Raw genomic sequence first — 20,554 nt, 5'->3', positions numbered from 1 at the left:
GGGGAGAAGGATACAAAGATTTCCTTCTCATGATTTGGGGCAGCCAGTCCTGGTCACAATGGCTGCACAGCCCGTGCTGTGGATTCTGTAGCAATTCCTCACCTTGTTCAGTAGGTTCCTGTAAACCAAGAAGAGTATTATGTATAGAAAAGAAAGAAGAGAGAGAGATTTGAGAAAATGAGAGTAAAACTATAAGACAAGGGGGAAAAAGCATATTGAAGTAAAGCAGAAGAGAGGGAAAGGGCATTGGTTGGTTTGGACGAGAGGAGGGGTTGGGAGAGATGAACCACAGATTCTCTCTACGGCACACTAGCTCTGGTAATATTGTCATTATCTTGCCTGAACAGATGTGCGAGAACTTGCACCTATTCATTATCTCACATGAAAATGAAACAGGTTTCTATCAGTCTCATCAAAAATCCTGGCAGACACCGCTCCTGAGATGTGATTTTTCAATAATGCAATGTGTGTGTGTGTGTGTGTGTGTGTGTGTGTGTGTGCAAAATCTATATATGAACACACATATAAACTCGGGCTGTGAAAAAAAAAGAGGGCAGATGTGGGGGAAAAAAGAAGAGGGCAGATGTGCTTTCCTTTGAAGCTGCAAAGTTGCACTGCTCTAGGAGGTCTGGCTTTAAAGCACACTCAACTATGAGGTGCCCTGTGCCTGTGGCGTTGGCCTAGAGCTGGCCAGCCATCATTGCTACACTGTACCCCGTGCTAAGGGCTCTGTCCTCTGAAGCAGCCCCTCGCTGCTCTCACCTCCCCTCACTCCAGAATCATTCACAGCTTCCATGCCTTTTCCCCGGTATCTGCCTTAACTGTCTCTGAAATGTATGGTTCAAGGAAAGAGCATATTTCTTCTGAGCTGAACAAGGCTCAGGTAGCCTGCAGTCCAGAGAAGGAGTGGGCACCATTTGCCTCTGGGCTTCAGCCATGCAGTGTGCCTGTCCCCCATAGCAAACACCACCTTTCCCTGGGAAGGCAGCCAAGGCCTGGAGCCCCAGGTAAAAAATCCCCTGTGAGAGGCCCATCCTGAGCTCCACAGAAAATGGTTCTTTTCATACTCTCTGAGACTCCTCCCCTTACAGCTGTGAATGTCTACACTACATTGCTTGGCTTCTATACACATTTTGCTTGCTGCTACAAAGATACGTTTAGAGACAAGCTCTTGCATTAATATACCTTTAACTCTCCCACAGAGCAAATCCAGGAGCCTGCCATCTTCACAAGGCAAAGTGAGGATGCCAAAGTGTTTCTGTCTGCCCTCTTGTCCTTGTAAATGTGCTCTTTGACTTGAGCCAAAGCATAAAAAAAATTGATCCTTCATTTTACCTTCTTAAGCTGTGAACCTAAACAGTGTGGGCTGGAGAATAGAGTACGCTCACACTTCAAGGTTTTTCCTTCACGAATCTGCACAGCCCGACTGAATAAAATCCCCACACTTCCTTTGTCTGAAGAAGACATTAAGTCGGAAATAATTCAGCTCCTCTGCCTGCCAGCAACAGATAAATCTTTCTTGCTCCTATTTGCCTGTCTTGGGGTCTTCATCCTCCATGATGCAAACCCACTGAGTCTCTAGACTCACACGTAAGTACTCCTAGCAGGTGCCTTTTTGCTCAGGGTCATCTCTATGTGTCTTTGCCTCACCCACTTCCACTCTTGTCCCCAGTGTCCTCAGAAAGACTCTTTTCTCACTTCTCCAGCTGGACTCTCAGCTCTCCCTCTGAGATCAACATTAGGGTAAAATTCCCAGAAAAAGGGAGTTCCTATGCTCTAGGCTCTGTCCTGAGAAGCTAAGACAAGTGCTTTAAGACTGGGAAAGGATCTTTATCAATGATGTGATACCAGAAAGCATGGAGGTCCTGTGTGCTAAAATCCGTCTACAAACTGCATCAGTGTGACAACGTCACACTGGAGAGCTACAGGATAGGCTTCTGGTTGTGTTGGTCTAGATGATCATCACTTGAGCCTTCACCTCAGGATCTACCCCAGGGCTTCTTTGATGACCACCAACTCTCTGGTGCTTAGGTATTAGTTTTAGCCTTTTGTCATAGAGACCATCAGTTAGCCCAGTGGCTTCTGAAACCCAAGGCAACTGTGGGGAAGAAAGATTCGGGAGAGCTCAGAAAGAGCAGAAAGAAATAAAATGGGGTAGGAATCAAATCCACATAGCCAGACCAATCTGAGTCTTTCTCAGAAGTCCCGAGGAAAGGACAAAGGAGCAGAGCTCTGTCCTTGCTCAGGAGCAGACTTGGCAAGGCTAGTCTGTAGCTGAGGCATGGGCCTTGAAGGGGTTCACTTGGCTTTCTCCCCATGAAGAGACTGGAGTTATCAGTCCCAAGGCTGTCTCAAGCTGTCTCCGACAGCTCTTAAAGTACCCTGTGTTCCCTTTGTGCAACAATACTTAGTCTCCCACTCCTGACTTTGTCCCACAGTATAACACGATCTGACTCTGTCCCATCTCTCCCCTGGCAACAGGATATAAAGTGCTTTAATTATTAATAAGTTTGCTTGGCATAAGACCATGCCTATGCCGGACCTTTCACCCCAACTCTTATCTTCTCTACCTTTCTCATCCCCTGGCACCTCCAACTCAGGACCTGTCACTGGAGAAGGGCTAGCTTTGTCAGTCCCGCATCTGCTGAAGAACAAGCTTCAAGAGGCTGAGAGAGGAGTCACAATCTGTCATGTAGACACAGTGCTCCGCTCTCCAGGCACGATCAGAATCCTTGCATTGAGGCGTCCCAGTACCAAAAGCAACAATGCAAGCTCTAGGCCTGACTTCACGGTTGGTGTGGGGCTTTTGGTGTTGGTCGATGGATATTTTGTTTGAGACAGGGTCTCAATATGTAGCTCTGGCTGTCCTGGTTCCTGCTACATAGAACAAGCTGACCTTGGATTCACATAGATTTGTCTGCCTCTGACCCGCAAGTACCGTGATTAAAGGCATGCAACATCACACCAGGCATCTTCCTGGTTCAGAATCCCAGCTCCTTCTCTTGACCCTTACAGGGAAATTAATGTTAGCATCCAGTTAACGCGCAGACTGCAGTACACACAGCAGCCTGGTGATGGCTGTCGATTTTCAGGAAGAACTCAGAGCCACTGAGATAATGCTGGCACCTCTCCCAGGAGTAGCAAGTTCGAAAATATTTCCAGCATGGACTAAAGATGGCCGCCTGGTTTAAGATCACAGCATAGATCTTGAGAATCAGCCCTTTAGCAGGCATGGTCTGGGCCATTCTCACTCTGACAAGCTCTCATGATCACACATGGTTGTGGCTGGCAGCCCAGACAGACATGGCTGTTTTGGCTTCTGTTGATTGGATTTTTCCTCTATCATGAGTCATGCGCTCTGGGGCCTGGATCTCAGCTCATCTAATTGGAGATGGTGGCCAACTGTATGCTCTGTCAGTGCCTGCTGGCGCCCCCTGGTGGACGATCAAGGTTAAGCCTACCATCTGGGTCAGGAAGGAAAAGATATGGTTGGGAAGGGAACAGGGAGCTGTATGGGTCTTCCTAGCTGGCTTTAGAGAGTTGTTTTGTGAGTCTCCCTACTGTCTCCCCTTAGGTAAATGATTTACTATGATGTAAGAGGTGGCATTGAACACAACAGCTCTGACCTTCAAATGGATTCAAAAAAGGCCTGACTGATCAGCTGGACTATTGTCCTGCCTCTCCATTGCTCTGTTTCTTCCTGTACTTATTTTATGAAAACACTCATTACTAAAGAACTAGATTCTTCCCTTTAGGATCTGCAATTCCAACATGGTCTAAGGGTTGGAATCAGGCAGTGTGATAGTCAAGCCGAATAAAGAAATTTGTGTTTTCACTAACCTCTCGCTTAAGCTCCTCACGTCCATTAGGAAAGCAGACATCAAACCATGGCAGCACTAATATGTGTCTCTTATCACTAGGGTCCACAGACAGTCCCATTACAGATACCTTAAATGGCAATCGTACTTACACTGCTCTGAAACTGTGCCAATAGACACACCCCCGATACTGTACCCTTCAAAAACTGAGCTTCCTTTGAAATCTTACGCATTTTATTTTGTGCATTTCTCCAGAAAACCAAAAGCACATGTAATTTTGCAGCTCTGTTGCTGTGGATCATCAGTAGACAGTCTATCTTAGGGTTTCTGTTGCTGTGATGAGACAGCATGACCACAGCAACTCTCATACAGAAAACACTTCATTGGGGCTGGTTTACAGTTTAAAGGTGTAGTCCATTGTCATCATGACAGGAAGCATGGCAGCCTGCAGGAGACATGGTGCTGGGGAAGGAGCTGAGAGTTCTGCATTTATATCTACAGGCATCAGGAAGAAAGAGCAACATTGGGCCTGGCTTGAGCTTCTGAAGCCCCAAAGTCCATCTCCCCCCCCCCCCCAGTGACACACATCCTCCAGCAAGGCCACACCTACTGCAGCAAGGCCACACCTCCTAACTTCCCATGAGTCTTTGGGGGTCATTTTCATTCAAGCCACCACACAGTATTACAAACTGGCAAAGGTATGAGGTTTCCCTGCACTCTCATCCTGGGCTCAGGATGACCATCCACTAGATGGTCTCACCCTGACCATCCACTAGAGCAGGTGGCAGCTGATGGCTCAGGTAACAAGGTTCTTCTACCTATGAGCAATCCTGTTCCACATATGTGACAGCATGGAATCCCGATGTCACCCAGAAAGATGCTCTCCGAGGTCATTTAGAATAACTGAACAGGAGCACATTGAGGCTGCTTCTATCTTCTGACACTTCAGGAACAGAATCTCAGAGCATCTAGTCTGAGACACATCTTCACCCTGCCAGTGGGCCAATGCTGTGCCTTGGTGGCAGAGTGTTTAAGAGGTAGAGTGCACAAGAGAGGCTGTGCTCCAGTTCACAGCACCAACCAAACAAGAACAAAGACCAAAGAGTGTAAATGCAGTGTGAGATCAAAGGAGCCATCATGTACTCAGTCATGTCCTAAGAATAATAAAGCATTCCAACACGGATCTCATTTTTATTTTGAGTAGGGAAAGTGGTCTGTGAGTCTGAGGAGAGAGAGAAGGCTGGGGTGATGGTGGACAAGCAGGAGGTGGGAAGGGGAGCCAGGAGAACGTGGAAGCAAACTTCAGGATGTGAGGAAAACACATCCCTCTGTCTGGCTGCTAGTGCTCCCGTGACTCTCCCAGGGTTTGATTCCCTAGGACCAGTTTAGACTTCCCAGTTCTCAAGGTACAGTCACATTACTTCCCCAAATACTTTGTGTGTGTATGTGGAAGGAGATCTAATGCACATATTAGGTTCATTTGTGTGTGGGGGGGGAGGGATTCTGCTATTCCCCACCCCACAGAGTTCTGGGGCCTTCCTCAATACCTGGACTGTTGTATAACAGACGGCAGTTTGTCCTAACTATTTTCAGCCTAGAAGGGAAAACTGTAGTGGCGTGAGGATTTCCCAAGAGGCACAATTTCTTGTCAACTTAAGTTTCTTTCTGGGAGGTGATTCCCCTGGACTCCCAAGACTAAAAATTGCTTCCCAACTCTGGCATTCTGTACCATTCCTCCGGGACATCTAAGGCTGGCTATCCTGGTCTCACACAGAGTAAAAGCAGAATCGTGATGCCATGCCCACATCTGCCTAGATGGTGAGCAGCTGTAAGGGCACTCGGACTCTGCTTGTGGAAAGAGCTCTTCACCTTTTGGACCGTCCCCTACATCCACTGAAAATGGAAACAATCTGTAGACTGTCTGTATTGTTGTTTACCTTCCTAAAAATCTTACCGCTTAGGGGGATGCTCTAAACCGAGGAGTCCCGCTGCAATCGTCGGCCCGGCCGGGAGGGGGCAGCAGGTTCCAACCCTGCGCTCCCGGGGCCGACGCGGCAAAAAGGCAAGTTCCTAGCGTCTTGGCTACTGCAGCTTGCATCCCTCTCCTGGACTGGGAACAGCCGAAGGACGTGGGATTGGACCAAGCTTCTCTCTACCCTGCTCCAGGGAGGACTCAGACGCAGTCGCAGTGTGGGAGTGCGCCGGCGCAGTACTGCTTCCTGAGTGAGGTACTGCGCTTGCGCGTCTCAGCTCTTTTTCCGCCTTCCCCAGCTGCAGCAAGGGCAGGTGAGCTGTACATCCGTCCCATTAAGGAAACTTTCCTTGCAAAGGCACGACAATAAACGGGTCTTTGCTGAGCATCTGCCCTCTCCTTCATTCTCGTCTTCACAACAAAAAACAATTCAGAGGATTTGAGGAAGGAAGGAAGGAAGCTGTCCTAGAGATCTTTGCTGGTGCATCCTGCCAATATCCTGAATTTCTGCCTTCCTGGGGCCCTAAATCTCATCTGCCTTCTACCCTCCCGGAGGTGGGGTGTGGTGGTTAGGTAAGGGTCATCCAGACTTCCTTCACTAATGGCTTTCATGCCCACGTAGCTCAGAGGTAGGCAACTGTTTTATTTTTGTGTGAAAATGCTTTGTGTATATTTACCCACAGATCTCTTAGTGGGGTTGACTAGATTCTGGAGGACTTGGAATAGGGCAAGGCATGGATTTGTCTTTTAGTTTTGTGTGTTCGGCAGTAAATTATTTTTTGCTGCATTGCGCACGGGATGCTTTCTGGCCCTGTATCAGAACCAAGCCTTAGTCTGTTGCAGGAAAATGCAATAAGCATTCCTCCTTTGAACCTCATTGCCTTCATACTCTTACGCCCTTAATGCTTTCTCGTGGCGTAGGCAAGTGACCTCTGCCACCCAGAAGAAGATAGGAAGATCATTGACTTGTGAATTTTCTCAGTGAGCAAGGTTTGGAAATGGATTTGTGTTAGCCTCTTTAGAACAACACTCTGTTGTCTGTGGAGAAGAAGGAATTGTGGGGTTCCTGACAGTGTAGCCAGGGGTGGAGGGGAGTGTAGACGGCTACTGAGTAAGTTCGGCACAGGGTGTGTCTCTGAGCCTCCCAGTCACTCATTCACTCAGGGCAGTGGGCTCCGTGCTGTGCGCAGATGAGCTAGCGTGGGTTTGCCCTCCGTGGGCTTGACCGGCTGAGGAACGAGAATTGGACAGGCCGCACACCACAAACAAGTTTACACCAGATTAAAGGAATTTGACTCTAAGAGGGTCACAGGAGCAACTGGGGGACTCAAGAAGGTGAAATCACTTTCCACACTTTTGGTAAGCTTAGAAGAAAGAGTAAGGCCTCAAATTACTATCCAATGAGGAATGATCTGTCTTACCAGCATTGGACTTGTAAAAATGGGTGTGTTCCTGTGAGACACCTCATTCTGTATCTCAAATCCTACACACACACACACACACACACACACACACACACACACACTTACTTGCTACTACCCCAGGGCTGTGACTCGGGGAAAAGCATTAAGACCACCCAACCCTCCATCTCCTAGAGGCCCAAGCCAGGGACCAGTAGGAGAGTCATCCTTGTAACTTCCCTGCCTTTCTCTTACACCCCCAGGCTCTGTTCTAAAGGCTGAATCTCTCACCACCCTGCCCTGCCTTCATTGTCCTTTCTCTAGGGTGGGTGGCTCTCATCAACCAATTAGTTTAGTGCAGTCATGCAACCAGTTTCTGTCCCTGCCTTTCTTGGGGTCCACTCTCACAGCTAGGAAACATTTGCTAGAATTTTAGTCTGTCTGTAAGGCTTGCTTGCTTAACCCTTCACTGACCTTGGCACAAGAGCCACAGACCCCCTTTACAGGGCTGATGTGAGTGCAGGTAATAGTTCTGAACAGATGCTCTTTTCACAGTCTTTCGCTTTTTAAGATGGTCATTACTTTTTAATTATGTGTCTCTGTGTGGGTTTGTGCACATGAGAGTACTTGCCCTCGGGGTATAAAGGGTTCAAAGGAGGTCATGAGAGCCTCTGAGGCTAGACTTACAGGCATTTGTGTGTTGTACACCGTGGATGCTGGAAACAGCGCAGATTCCTGCCCAACTCTCTCACCCTCCCTCTACTTGGCATTTGATTTTATTTGCAAGCATGCCTTGAGTTCTAACTCCCGGAAGTCTTTGCACAAGTTCATTCATCTTCACGGAACACTTGGCACTGTGCTTATTCCTGCTTTTCCCAGGATCCCGGCTGGGACCCTGCCTCCTCTGGACATCCTTAGGCTCCAATGTCCATCGTCCCTGTCTTCCTGGGGGCTCTTCACCTTGTGCTACTCCCTGCTCTGTGGTACTGTAGAGAAGCCTGTGTCTACAACCTTTCCAAAACTGCTTCCTCAGTACAGAGATAGCATGCACTGATAATGCTCGATAAATACTTGTTGAGTGGGAAGGGGTTTAAACATTCTTCACTGACTGTCCCAGTGACAGATTTCTTCTGCATCAGGTGTTTCCTTGGTGTGCTGGAACAGTAATGGGCTTAAAAATAGGAATGACAGTGAAAGAACATTACTGCACAGCTAGTATTTGTTTTAAAGGGCACCTTTATGTTTAATTGACACACAGTAATTGTAGTACATATTATGGGATAGAGTGTGGCATTTCAGCATCATGTATTTAATGTTTAATCAGGAGAGCAGGGTAACTGGCTTAGCCATTAGCTCAGACGTTTATTATTTCTTCTTGCTGGGACCACCAAACTCCCGTGTACCTCCTGTTGAGGAATCTGCTAGTTGCCAGCCACAGCTATCCCACTGTGCTGCAGGACGGGACACACTGTTCCTCCTTTACAAGGACACCATGTACCTCTTTAACGTCTCCCTCCTCAAACCTTTTCCAGGCTTTCATAACTGTTTAGCTTCCACGTGTAAGTGAGAACACATGATTTGTCTCTCTGTGCCTGGACTAACTAACGTTTATTGAATGCTCAGCATGTGCCAGGCGCTCTTCTGGTATTGCAATTCTTTCTGAAGTGAACCATGCGAGCTAGACATTTATAGTTGTGAAATGGAGGATTCAGTAATGACGGGGCAGTTGAGCATGCTCCTGCTAGGAGCCTGGGTCCCAGTGAGGCTGAGGCGTGTGTTCTGGTTTATTCCTGTGTGGTAGTGAGTGAGTAGACTTTCTGAGAGATGCTGTGATGCTGTGGTCACTTGGGGGAGGGGGAGAGAAGAATCCACTTCGGAAGAGCTCTGAGGCGCATCTCTCCCACTGCCTGTTCACGGTGTTAAGACCAATAACTCCGTTCTCCGTTCTCGGTGGTTCTAGCACCGGGACTTCCCTGACTCTGCAACCTTGGCTGTGTGTGGTTCGGACATTGCTTGCCTTCTCCGAGCCTCAGTTTCCTCACCTGGGAAACCCAATGATAGCAGCTCCCTTGTCAAGTGTATGTGGCGACTGACTGGGATGATAGAGAATCAGGTGCTTCTGTCTCAGAAGAATTGTCTTTTGTTTCACCCCGCGTTCCTGTTTCTTAAAAAAAAAAAAAAAAAAAAAAGCCTTCTCCATTTGTTTATTTGCTTAGTTTTTAAATTTTATTCTAGTTACTTAGGCACTTCCTACCCGCACAGATGGGGGTTTCGCTATGGGTGTCCTGGAACTCATTGTGCAGACCAGGGAGGCGTCAGACTCATGTATATATGTATATTCACCCACCTGGGGTTGAAGGTGTGTGCCACTATGCCTCGCCTACATTCTATGTGTGTGTGTGTGTGTAAGTGTGCACATGCATGCACGTGTGCGCGTGTATGTACTTTTACTTCCTATGTTTTTGTTCTGTTTGGATTTTACCACAGCCTATTTCTTCTCTAGTTTTCTGAGGCTTTTGTTGTTTTGCTTTGTTCTAATGTTTTGGGGTATTTTGGTATATGTATGTTTACACACTGAGGGAGGGACTGATGACCACGGAGGCCAGAGAGGCTGCATCAGATGCAGAAGGGGCTGGAATTAACAGACAGTCATGTGTTGCTGTGTAGGTTCTGGGGATTGAACCCCAGTCCTCTGGAAGAGTGGTCTGTGTTCTTAATTACTGAGCCTTCTGTCCAGCCCCTATCATTGTCATCATTATTTCTTCAGCTCTTGTTAGGTCATCAAATATTTTTGAACTCAGGTCCTTCCTATATGTTATGCTCCTTGGTGCCACTTCTTGGGCACAGATGAAATCTGTGTGAGTTCTTTATGCAAATATGAGGATTCTTTCAGTGTTGCCTTATCTTCTGCGACATCCTCTCTTTCTCTGTGTTTGTTTTTTGGTGTTTGTTTGTCTTACTCTGTAGCCTCACTGGCCAGGAATTCACTATGTAAGTGTGGTTGGCCTTGAACTCCTGGAAGGCCTCCCATAAGCATAGACCACAAGCATGAACTACTGCACTTGATTCTAAATGACTCTGAGATCAGCTTGACACCTTCCCCATTCTGAGTCAGTCTTCTGAGAATGATTGATCTAAAAGAACAGTGAGACAATTAAAGCAGCTCACGGGAGAGCTAGCGATAAAGCTCAGCGATGGAGCTCCTGCCGGGTATGTGCAAGACCTGGATTAAATCCGCAGTGAGCACACACACACACATTTGCACATGCACACACACACACAGAAAAATGCACAGGAAACTTAATATACCATTACCGTTTTCATCTTTACTAACATGATCATTTTTCCTATGGAAAAATAGATGTAAAAATGTCAAGAGCCTGTGATTACAGAGGTCTTAGGCAACAGGGAGAGTTTACTGCTGTTATTCTGATAAAAGGACGGTATTAAGTGGCTGCTAATACTTATCCCTGTACCCATAGGTTAGCGTAGCTTTCAACCCCCTTCAGGGAAACTTCTCACAGTAGTCAGTAAGTAACACAGACTCACAACTGGTCAACATGCAGAGAATAAGACTGAGGAACGATAAACACTAAATGGGAAGTCTGCTATACCCCTCCCCCAAAGGCCCAGGGATCAGCTAAGAAGGGGTAGAAAGACTTTAAGAGCCAGAGGCCACTGAGGACTGCAAGCAGTGTTATCCAGACACAGCAGGGTGGATGCAGCGATTCTGCACAAGGCAGTGTCAACTCAGGCCAGACAAAACCCCAGTATGGCGGTGGGGAGATGGATGGACACAAATTCCTGCCCTCACCTGAGGAGCTGTGAGCATGTGATTGCTGCTGGGAGGGAGAGTCAGTTTCCTTAAGGATATGACCCTTGGTAGGTCAGCCACTTTCTAGGCCTCATACCCAAGAGTATTTTACACAAATTGGACTTTATGGGAGGGGGTGTACAAAATTGGGTGAGTAAAAAAGCTGGTGGATCTGGGAGGAGCTGGGGGAGGAGGGAATATGTTAAAATTACATTATGTAGGATACTAATACATTATTATTACTAATACATAAAAATATGTAGGATAGTATTTAATAAAAATACTATTTAAAAAGCATCAATTAATATAGAATTTAACAAGCTGAAGAATTACACCACATCTCATCTACATCCCTTGCTTGGAGAGACATGGGAGACAAGGTCATGGCCTATGAATCCACAATCAGGTCTAACAATGGCTCTCAAGCTTTCTAATGCTGTGACCCCTCCCAATCACAAGTTATGCTACTTCATAACTAATTTTGCGGCTGTTATGTATTGTAATGTAAATATCTGCATGTGCAGGTGGTCTTAGGTGACCCCTGTGAAAGGGTCATTCACCCCCAAAAGGCTAGTGACCCACAGGTTGAGAACAGCTGATCTAGAGGTAAGATTCCTTATCTCCTGAGGCCATCTTCTGTTGCATTTTGGGTAATTGTAGGCGGGGTTTCAACAGAAACCTCTCCTTACCACCGGAGCATCTCTGCCTGTCCAGTGATTCAGAGCAAACAGTTAACTGTGGGGAAGGGCTCCATCTTAAGACACAGTGATTCTCTGTTGATTACAAGTGAATGTTGTAGTCACTGCCTGGGAAGCAAATGGTCAGAGTGAATCCTTATGTAGAGGAGGCAGAAGCCACCCACTGCAGAGCTCTCGAAAGACAAAGTCTGAAGAGCTGGTGAAGATGTAGTTAAGAGCAGGTGCAGAGGACCGTGGGCACGGTGTTGGTGTGTCTCATAGGTTGAGGGGAAGAGGGCCTTGAAAGCCAAGAAGCAAGCAGGAGCTGGAAAGTCTAGTCAGCCCACTCAGAGCAGGTCTTATTTAGAAAGACCTGTAAACAGCTCAGGGCGTAGCAGGTCTTGAAGATGGGCAGCATGAAATTGGCTAAGGTCCACCCCCTATGTGTGTGTGTGTGTGTGTGTGTGTGTGTGTGTTTGTGTAGTGATGAGAAAGGAGAGAGTGTCTGGGTGCTATAAGAGATAAGAACTGAACCTCCTTTCTTTGGTGGGCCCAAGAAATCCCATAGTTTTGTGGGATACCTCTCATTCATGCACACATTTGATCTTCAAAACACGGTATAACACGCCCTCACCCTTTCTTTAGGCTTGCATCCTCACCAATGGACCTGCTTGGTTTTGGTTATGCAGCCTTTGTGACAATTGGAAGTATTTTGGGATATAAGCGAAGAGGTAAGCCTTTCCCTCTGTCCCTCTCTTCCTCTTTCTCTGCCTTCCTTCCTGATACAGTGTCTCCTGTAGCTCAGGCCAGCCTCAAACTCACTACTGACCTCCCAATTGCTGGGAATACAGGTGGCCACCACCATGCCCTGCACACATTCATCGAAGAAACTTAGTGCAGAGTTGGTGACCATAGTGGGGAGTTATTGGCTGTGTTGCACTCTCCTGAGGATCTGTGACCAGGACAAGAAGCTAAAGATGGCTTCAGAGGTGGCTGAGAACCAGCCTGCCTTAGAAGAGATTTATGGAGAGAAGGGAGTTACATGGGACCAAGCATGGCAGAGCATTCTTGTTTTTCCACAAAATAATTTCACTAGCAATTATAATTTCATAACTAATTAATCTTCTTCAAGGCAACTTGCTCCTCACCCCCATTTACAAAAAAAAATAAAACATCTTACTTAGGATACTGTACTTATAAGGATTCTATACTTATAAGGATACTTACTTAAAGATATTATAAACAAAGAAGATGCAGAAGTTACAGTCTTTTCTGGTCCTAAGAATGTTATATTTCATAATGTAGCTACTACTAATGTTATTGTTTTTATATAATTTATCTTACTTCTATTTAGGCTGGAAAATAATAATGGATCTTTTAGCCTCTGAGGGGCAAATCATAATTTCTTAACCCACAAAATAATTAATAAAAATATAAAGTACTTAATTACTTATATTTTATAGTTATAAATATTTACGCCTTTCTGAGCTTCACAGTCATACTTCTGTGGTTTTATAGGCAGATTATTTTGTTAATAATTAATTGTTTTTTATTTTGTTTTTAGAACAGTCTCACTATGTAGCCATAGCTGGCCTAGGACTACTATATAGAGCAGGTTGACCTCGAACCCACAGAGATCAGTTTGCTTCTGCCTCCTGAATTCTGGGATTAAAGGTGTATGCTACCACACCCAGCCTAAAAAGTAAGAGCATTAAAAAAAGAGTTAATTATAGGCAGATCTAGTCTTCTTGTGGAGTATTTTAGAAAGCGCCCTGTGGTCTAGAGAGAAGAATGTGTATTTTGCATGTGTAGGATAAGATATTCTGAAAAACTCTATAAAAATCCATTTGACCTATGGTGGTGTTTAATACTATCCCTCTTTGTAGTCTTGGCTGTCCTGGAGCTCACCGTGTAGCCCAGGCTGGCCTCAAATTCACAGAGATCCCTCTGCCTCTGCCTCCTGAGGGCTGGGATTAGAGGTGTGCACCACCATACCTGGATTAACTCTTAGGCATTTGGGGTTGTTTTCTGACTGTGGTTGTCTTTTGTTTTTTGTCCTCCCTGACAGTGTGGGGGGTGGGGTTGCTGGTGTGCTGTTGGATGAGATAGATTCCTTCCCAGCTGTCCTTGTTCATCTCCTCCTGTCATGAAGCTTATCCTTCCTTTGTGACTGAGCCACCTTCTTCCTCTTCTGTCCTATAACTGACAGATTCTGTCCCCCTCTCCAGACTGCCTCTGAAGATGACACCCGGTCACTGCTCTCCAAGTCAGAGAATGACAGAATGGCATTCCTCCCTATTGCTGTCTGTGCGACAGAAGAATCAGTGTCCCACTAAAACCTAGAACTAGGTTTGAGACCTGTGAGGACACTAGGCTTTCCGTAGGGCTGCCTGGCTTAGATTCTGTGTTGTAAAAATATATATATATTAATATTTACTATTGGTATATCTTTTGGTAAAGTGGCTGTTAATCCTAAACAGCTGTCTAATCAAATCACCACACAGAGACTATGATTTATTTAGTTAACCTAGATCACAATGCTGGGCAATAGTTAATCCATCTTAAACCTCTAAGCCCTCATAGTTTCCTAACATTCACCCATTATACTTGCTTTTAGTGAAATCTTAGGTCCAGTCCATCTCTCCCAGCTCTGCTCTCCCAGCTCTCTCCTGCCCTTCTCTCCTCCTCTGTCTCCCACACCTTCCTGTCCTCTGGCTCCTCCCTCTCTTCCTTTCCATTGCTCAGCATTATGGCTGGTTGCTTTATTTTGGCATGTTTACACAAAATTGAGACAGGTGATGCTTAGAATAAGTATCACAATGCAATGTCTGGATTGAAACCAGAGAGTAGGGGAGAGAAGTCAGCATTTGAATGAACAAAGGTAAAGTGTATACATTCCAAAAGAACATTAAACCAACAGTTCTGGATGAGGCTTCTGTTTCCTTTCACCCCTCCTGGGAACCATGTGACTGGGACAGTGGCGGCTTGGCTTACTCTTGAGTGCGTCTCCCATTTTCCCCTCTATACCTTTTGAATGTCTTATCACCATCTCTGTGAATTCTCAAAGTTCTTCTCTGGTTCTCCTTGGAATAAATTATTTATTTCTTTTTCCCTCATTCAGTTCTTCTCCTTAGTAGGTCACACAGAGGTAGCTTCAAGTCTGCCATCTTACCCACAATTTACTTGTTTGGACACAAGGATTTTGGTTGTTTTTTGTTTTTTTTTTTGTTTGTTTATTTGTTTGTTTTTGTTTTTTTTTACTTATATAATTTTGTTTAAAATTATGTTTAGTACTATGTGTTTCAAAGGAAACATTCTCTCTGCTCTTCTAATCCTTACTGTCTCTGTCCCTGTCTCTCTCTGTCTCTCTTTCTCTTTCTCTCTGTCTTCGTCTGTCTGTCTGTCTCTCACTGAGCCAAAGGAAAGCTTTCTTCCTTTACATGGATTTTTAAGGTTTTTTTTCACCATAACAGGAAACTAACTACTAAAAACCTGAAATTTCATAAACCATGGTAGAATTACTTTTGAAATAACTTTTCTCGAAGATGTGTCTAAATTCTTCTATTGCAGAACAGAAAAGAATATCTGAATATTTCTACCTTCTTTTTTAAAGGGTGGGTTCTCTCTCTGTCTCCTTCTCCCTATCCCCCTTTGTATGTGTCTATCTGTCTGTCTTGTATCTGTCTGTCTGTCTATTGTGGGGCATTCACCAGAGAAAACTGCTTGGACATGGGTTTAAGCCAAAAGAAAGTCTTTATTAGCCAGCGGCTACACTGGGTATTTGGGATCCCATTGTAGCTCAAACCTTTCTCAGGGTGAGCTTTTAAGCACAAAACAAACAAACATAACAAAACAAAAGCCCACATTCTGGGTTGACATATACTTCAGTTAACAAGAACAGTTAGCCAGAAGTGGAACTACAGAAGCCAGAAAGCAAGGTTAATTAAAAACCTTTGGAGACTTTTCTAGAACTATGGAATTTGATGGGTTAGATTTTTTGTTTACCTTTTCACAGGTGATGTTGTCGATATGCTGAGTTTTACACCCCAAATGGCACCTCCATCGCAGAGTCAGTTGTGCTAATGTGTTGGATGGGGCTTAGGAGGTGCTGCTAAGGTCTTGGGTCCTGCTGTCCATACCTATATGCATGCACGGATGTAGCCATCTGCCTAACTGAATTCCCTATGGGTGTTTAAAACATAGAGATACTTTCACCTTCCACCCAGGAGTAAATCCGTTGAATTCTCTAAAGTGAGAGTTGCATGCATATCATTCACAATGTCTCCAGCGTGCAGCTCACTGTCCAGAGCATAAGAAGTACTAAGTTAGCATTTATCACAGTGCTCTGCGTTGGGAGGCTTGACTAGACACAGGCTGGCTGTGTCTTCTGCTCTCTCAGTGTAGTCTCCATTGGTTTTTTTGAGTGCCGATATCTTGAGGCTAGAAGATAATTATTCAAGGCAGAGCCATCGATAAGCATACACAGCACTTCTCTCCTTAGCCTTGTAAGATGAAAAATGCTCATGAGACCCATTTCCGATAGAAGAAGAGAAGCGACTGAGGAAGGCTTTCTTACTCTTCCATGTGATGCCTACCTCTGCAGTGCTGGGTAGTCATGTTCCTCTGACGTGCGTTTAGGGTTTTGCATGAACTGCCCGTGAAGATGTCCATACTTAGTTTGCTTTCATGCCCTTATAATGCCCAGGTAAGAACGTATATGTATTAGACTTAAAATGATGGAATGAATTCTTTTCATTTTCAGCTCTCTCTCTCTCTCTCTCTCTCTCTCTCTCTCTCTCCCCCCCTCTCCCCTCCCGCCTCCCCGCCAACACAGGTGGAGTTCCATCTTTGATTGCTGGTCTTTCTGTTGGCCTTTTGGCCGGCTACGGAGCCTACCGTGTCTCCAATGACAGACGGGATATCAAAGTATCACTGTGTAAGTGAAATGTTTTCCCCAGTTCCAGAGGATCGACCCGGAAGATACCCCCTCCCAGATGCTTACTAGAAAATAAACTGTCTATGAGTCCATGTCAAGATTGAGCATAACTCTTGTTCCTTTCTAGACAGAAGTGAGCAAAAATAATAGCATTCACGGCCTTCTACCTCGTGTTTTTTTTTTTTATAACATTGTTACTAGACACTAAATCAGAAGGGTGTAGGATTATGACTAGATTTTCTTTTACTTTCTTAGGTGTACATTTAATGTGGATTTCAAGTTGCCGTGAAAATACCTTTATGTAGCCTTACGTCATTGTGTTTAGACCACAGATTGCTTTTGTGTACAGCTATACCTTATTGCTGTCTAAAAGAACAAAGCTGGCTTGTTTCTAGTTTCTTTTTCCCTACTCTTAGTAGGAGCTTTCCTATTGTTTAACACTCCCCACCCCAACCCAGGGTACTTGGCTTTAGACTTTTGACTAGCAAGCCTTGATAATGTTTGAAATTCTAATTCTTGGTATTTGGGTTTCAGTTACAGCTTTCTTCCTGGCCACCATAATGGGTGTGAGATTCAAGAGGTCTAAGAAAATAATGCCTGCTGGTCTGGTTGCAGGCGTAAGGTAAGAACCACCCTGAGCTATGCTTTCCCACGCCGGGATTTCAGAGTGGTGACAGTCCATGGCAGTGCCACCCTGAGTATGCCCAGTCCTGCCAAAGTGCTGATGAGTTTTGTGAATAATTAATTTTTGTGGGTCTGGAGAGTTGGCTCACTCACCGCTCTTGCAGAGGACCAGGTTTGGTAACTCCGGAGGATCCAACACTCTCTCTGCCCTCCGTGTGCACCAGGGACACACATGTATGCACGCAGGCATTATTACACGTGAAATAAGAAAAACTTTTAAAAAAGGAATTCATTTTCATGGTGGAGGGGTAGCTCAGAAGTCAAGAGCACTTGCTCCTTTCCCATTAGTTTGGTTTCCAGAACTCACGTCAGGTGGCTTACAACCACCTGTACCTTCAGGGCCAGGGGATCTGGCAATGTCTTCTGGACTCTGCAGGTGACCACACATATACACATACATGTACACATATACACACATACACACACATACACACATATGATAAATATAAGCATAACAGATGTAAGTCACCAAGGATTCAGTCAGTCTCTTTGGTGTGACAACATTCCTCTCTGTTGCACTTTGTAGTGTTCAATCAGATGTACGTATTCATCTTTATCAAAATGAAGAGTTAAGTTCTCCCTCGGCTGCTTCATCCACACGTAGCAGCAAACTCATTCAGTGCCCTTTTAGAGAGCTGGACAGTGATGGTCTGAGTCATTGAATTTTGAAGGGAGATAATTAAAAAGAAAAAGTAACCAACCAGGTGTGGTGGCACACGACTTTAACCCCAGCAGCACTCAGGGAGGCAGATGCAGGTGGATCTCTATGAGTTCCAGGCCGCCTGTTCTACAAAACAAGTCCAGGGCAGCCAAGGCTACACTGAGAAACCCTGCCTCGAAAAACCAAAAACCTGCATAAGTAAATACATAATAAATAAATAGATAACCATAACTAACATTAATTTCCTTTATTTGATTATTCATTCGGTTGGGTGTTGAGTATATTAGTTGCTGCTCTGTTACTGTGAATGCCCCTACATCACATCAGGTAAGGCACAGCAGCCCTGGGTGAGACAGGCCTGGGAACCAGGAAGTGGAATGACTGCATTCTGTCCACACAGAGAGAACAGGAAGCCAGACAGACTATAAAACCTCAAAGTCCACCCCTTCGTGGCATACTTCCTCCAGCCAGGTTCTACTCCCTACAGGAGCCATAACCTTCCCGAACTGCACCACCAGCTTGGAACCAAGTGTTTAAATATACGGGTCTCTTTAGAGAATGGGTCTCATTCCCACAGCTAGTTTTTTGTTACCTGTTACTGTTTCAATGCCAAGGCCTGACCCCAGGGCCTTGTCCGTGCCAGGCAAAGCCGTCTGCCACTGATCTACGTCCCTCACCCTGATCTTGTGATCCTGTCCCTGAAATTAAATATATTTTCTCAAACAAAATATAGAGAAAGTGTTTCTAATCCCTCCTGGAAGCCTTTGTGTGTTGGAAGCTATCAGCATTGCCTTCCTTTGGTCCACATTTTAATTTTTTTAGAAACTGTTTCAAAGAAGAGGTACACAAAGCCCAATTTCCAATGTGGCTGTATTTCTAATAGAAAATGCAATAAGCTGGTAATAGAAAATATAATAAACTGAAAAACTAAAGTTGCCTAGAAATTCACCAGAAAAGAAAAGTAAGTATATTATCCATTTAATAGAATATTATGCAGGCATTTACATATCATACTTTAAAAACCAGTTAGTGTCATTGGAAATTAATGATAACATAATCAAATATAAAAACAGGATCAAAACATCCCAGATAAAGTTGGAACCAATGTATAAGGATGACTGAGGCAAAAACAACAACAACAAACAAACCAGGATAAAACATAAATACTTCAAGTATCAGTATTATTTTGCCCTGGGTTATGGCTTCCTGAAGAGTTTTATGGTCTTTGTTGCTCTAGAATTTTCTAGTGTGGCTGTGGTGATTTTTATTTGTGTGGAGGGGTTGCCAAGGACAACATTTCAGCTATGTCCCTATAAAATGATCTTTGATGCTGGGGAGGATGGAAAGTAGGGGTTAATGATAAAGAGAAGACCTCAGTTCCTGACCCTCTAATAAATGCCCTCACTTCACTGAATTACTCCTTGATTCTTTTTCTAAGAAAAAGATTTGTGTGTGTGTGTATGTGTGTGTGTGTGTGTGTGTGTGTGTGTGTGTGTTTGCCATGAGTGTACAGGTGCCTACAGACGCCAGAAGAGGTCATCAGATCCCTTGGAACTGGAGTTACATATCATTTATTATGAGCCCCCACTGTGGATACGGGAACCAAAGTCTGGTCCTCTGGAAGAGCAGCCAGTGTTCTTAACTGCCGAGCCATCTCTCCAGCTCCCTGGATTGTTTCTTCAGAGTTGCTCTTCTGCCGTAGCTTTTGGAAGTTTATATTTCTCCCTGACCTTTCTCCCTTAAGCTCTTATTTGATATTTTCAGAACAGCAGGTTTTGATGTCTCTCCTCTGTTCAGGGAATGGTTGTAAGTTGTATCTGGGAAGTCGGAACACAGGAAAAATGAATCTCCAACCCCCACCCCAAGGAGTACTGTGATAGAGCCCTCACAGGCCATAGCACAGGAACAGGACAGGAACATGACCTTCTTGTCCATCAGCATGACCCTCCCTTTCTCTTCCTTTTCTTTTTATTCAGCCTCATGATGATCCTGAGACTTGTCCTGCTGTTGCTTTAGCACCTAGAGGAGTGAAGAACCAAACTTCCATCATTCTACTGTGCCTGGCAGGCAAGGTTCTTGCACTTAAAAGAACAACTTAAATAGAGTGGTAAATGTCTTAATGTTGAAATGAAATGAAAATAATGTTGTTCACCCTAATATTTAAAAATAATTGTCAATGTTTATTTGACAGTTTTTTTAAAGCACAAATTTTAACTGTTTCTATTTGTCAGTCCTAGTCTTTAATGAATTGTTATGTAGTCTTTTTGCTTTGCGTCATTTTATATGTGAAATTTGGGGGCTGTTTTCTGCTTTTGACAATTCCAGACACTTATGACTCAAGTCAAATAAGTGTAGTTAAACTGCAACCTGTCAGATAATGGGTTTCCTGGAGTGAACCACAGAGAATGCTAATGACTTGTTTACCTCTTTGGTACATTAGGGGTTTTCTTTGTATTGTTGGGGTGGAGGAGTGGGTTGCATTGAAAGAATTGTATTCTCAGCACATCAGTGTCCTAACAGAACGTGTTCTGTATTCAAATAAAATACATTTTATTTTAAACCTTTTCATTCATTTTTGTCTTTTCTAAAACT

At 44.7% G+C, this 20,554-nt stretch overlaps 1 protein-coding gene and 1 long non-coding RNA gene across 5 annotated transcripts in view; one reads left to right on the top strand and one right to left on the bottom strand.

Annotated features, from left to right (window-relative positions):
* Window positions 1-5,746, bottom strand: part of LOC132648386 (uncharacterized) — a 41,788-nt gene extending 36,042 nt beyond the window's left edge. Inside the window, exon 1 of the long non-coding RNA XR_009586795.1 lies at window positions 4,425-5,746. This is a non-coding gene — a long non-coding RNA (uncharacterized LOC132648386). The remainder of the gene's footprint in view (window positions 1-4,424) is intronic.
* A 130-nt stretch (window positions 5,747-5,876) lies between these two features.
* On the top strand, window positions 5,877-20,522 carry Tmem14a (transmembrane protein 14A). 4 transcript variants are annotated; one of them, XM_021636468.2, is made up of 5 exons: window positions 5,877-6,046; window positions 12,327-12,412; window positions 16,516-16,617; window positions 17,152-17,239; window positions 19,939-20,522. In XM_021636468.2, exons 2-5 carry the CDS (start codon window positions 12,343-12,345, stop codon window positions 19,976-19,978), a joined length of 300 nt encoding a protein of 99 aa, XP_021492143.1. In that variant the 5' UTR covers window positions 5,877-6,046; window positions 12,327-12,342; the 3' UTR covers window positions 19,979-20,522. The 4 variants fall into 4 exon arrangements, with proteins under 4 accessions (XP_021492143.1, XP_021492141.1, XP_021492142.1 ...); XM_021636466.2 differs by having other exon boundaries at window positions 5,967-6,104; XM_021636467.2 differs by lacking the exon at window positions 5,877-6,046 and adding an exon at window positions 6,111-6,363.
* The last annotated feature ends 32 nt before the right edge of the window (window positions 20,523-20,554 follow it).

Source organism: Meriones unguiculatus, chromosome 16, assembly GCF_030254825.1.
Source record: "Meriones unguiculatus strain TT.TT164.6M chromosome 16, Bangor_MerUng_6.1, whole genome shotgun sequence".
In the NCBI taxonomy this organism is placed as follows: Eukaryota; Metazoa; Chordata; class Mammalia; order Rodentia; family Muridae; genus Meriones; species Meriones unguiculatus.
Note: the sequence above shows the minus strand (reverse complement) of the source record. Positions and strands in the feature narration are given on the sequence as shown.

Bases quoted from the DNA above. Each gene is read 5' to 3' on its own strand.
- Tmem14a (XM_021636468.2), top strand. From the start codon at position 12,343: ATGGACCTGCTTGGTTTTGGTTATGCAGCCTTTGTGACAATTGGAAGT. The intron at 12,413-16,515 runs GTAAGCCTTTCC...CCGCCAACACAG, and splicing joins TTTGGGATATAAGCGAAGAG to GTGGAGTTCCATCTTTGATT. The intron at 17,240-19,938 runs GTAAGAACCACC...CTTTTTATTCAG, and splicing joins GGTCTGGTTGCAGGCGTAAG to CCTCATGATGATCCTGAGAC.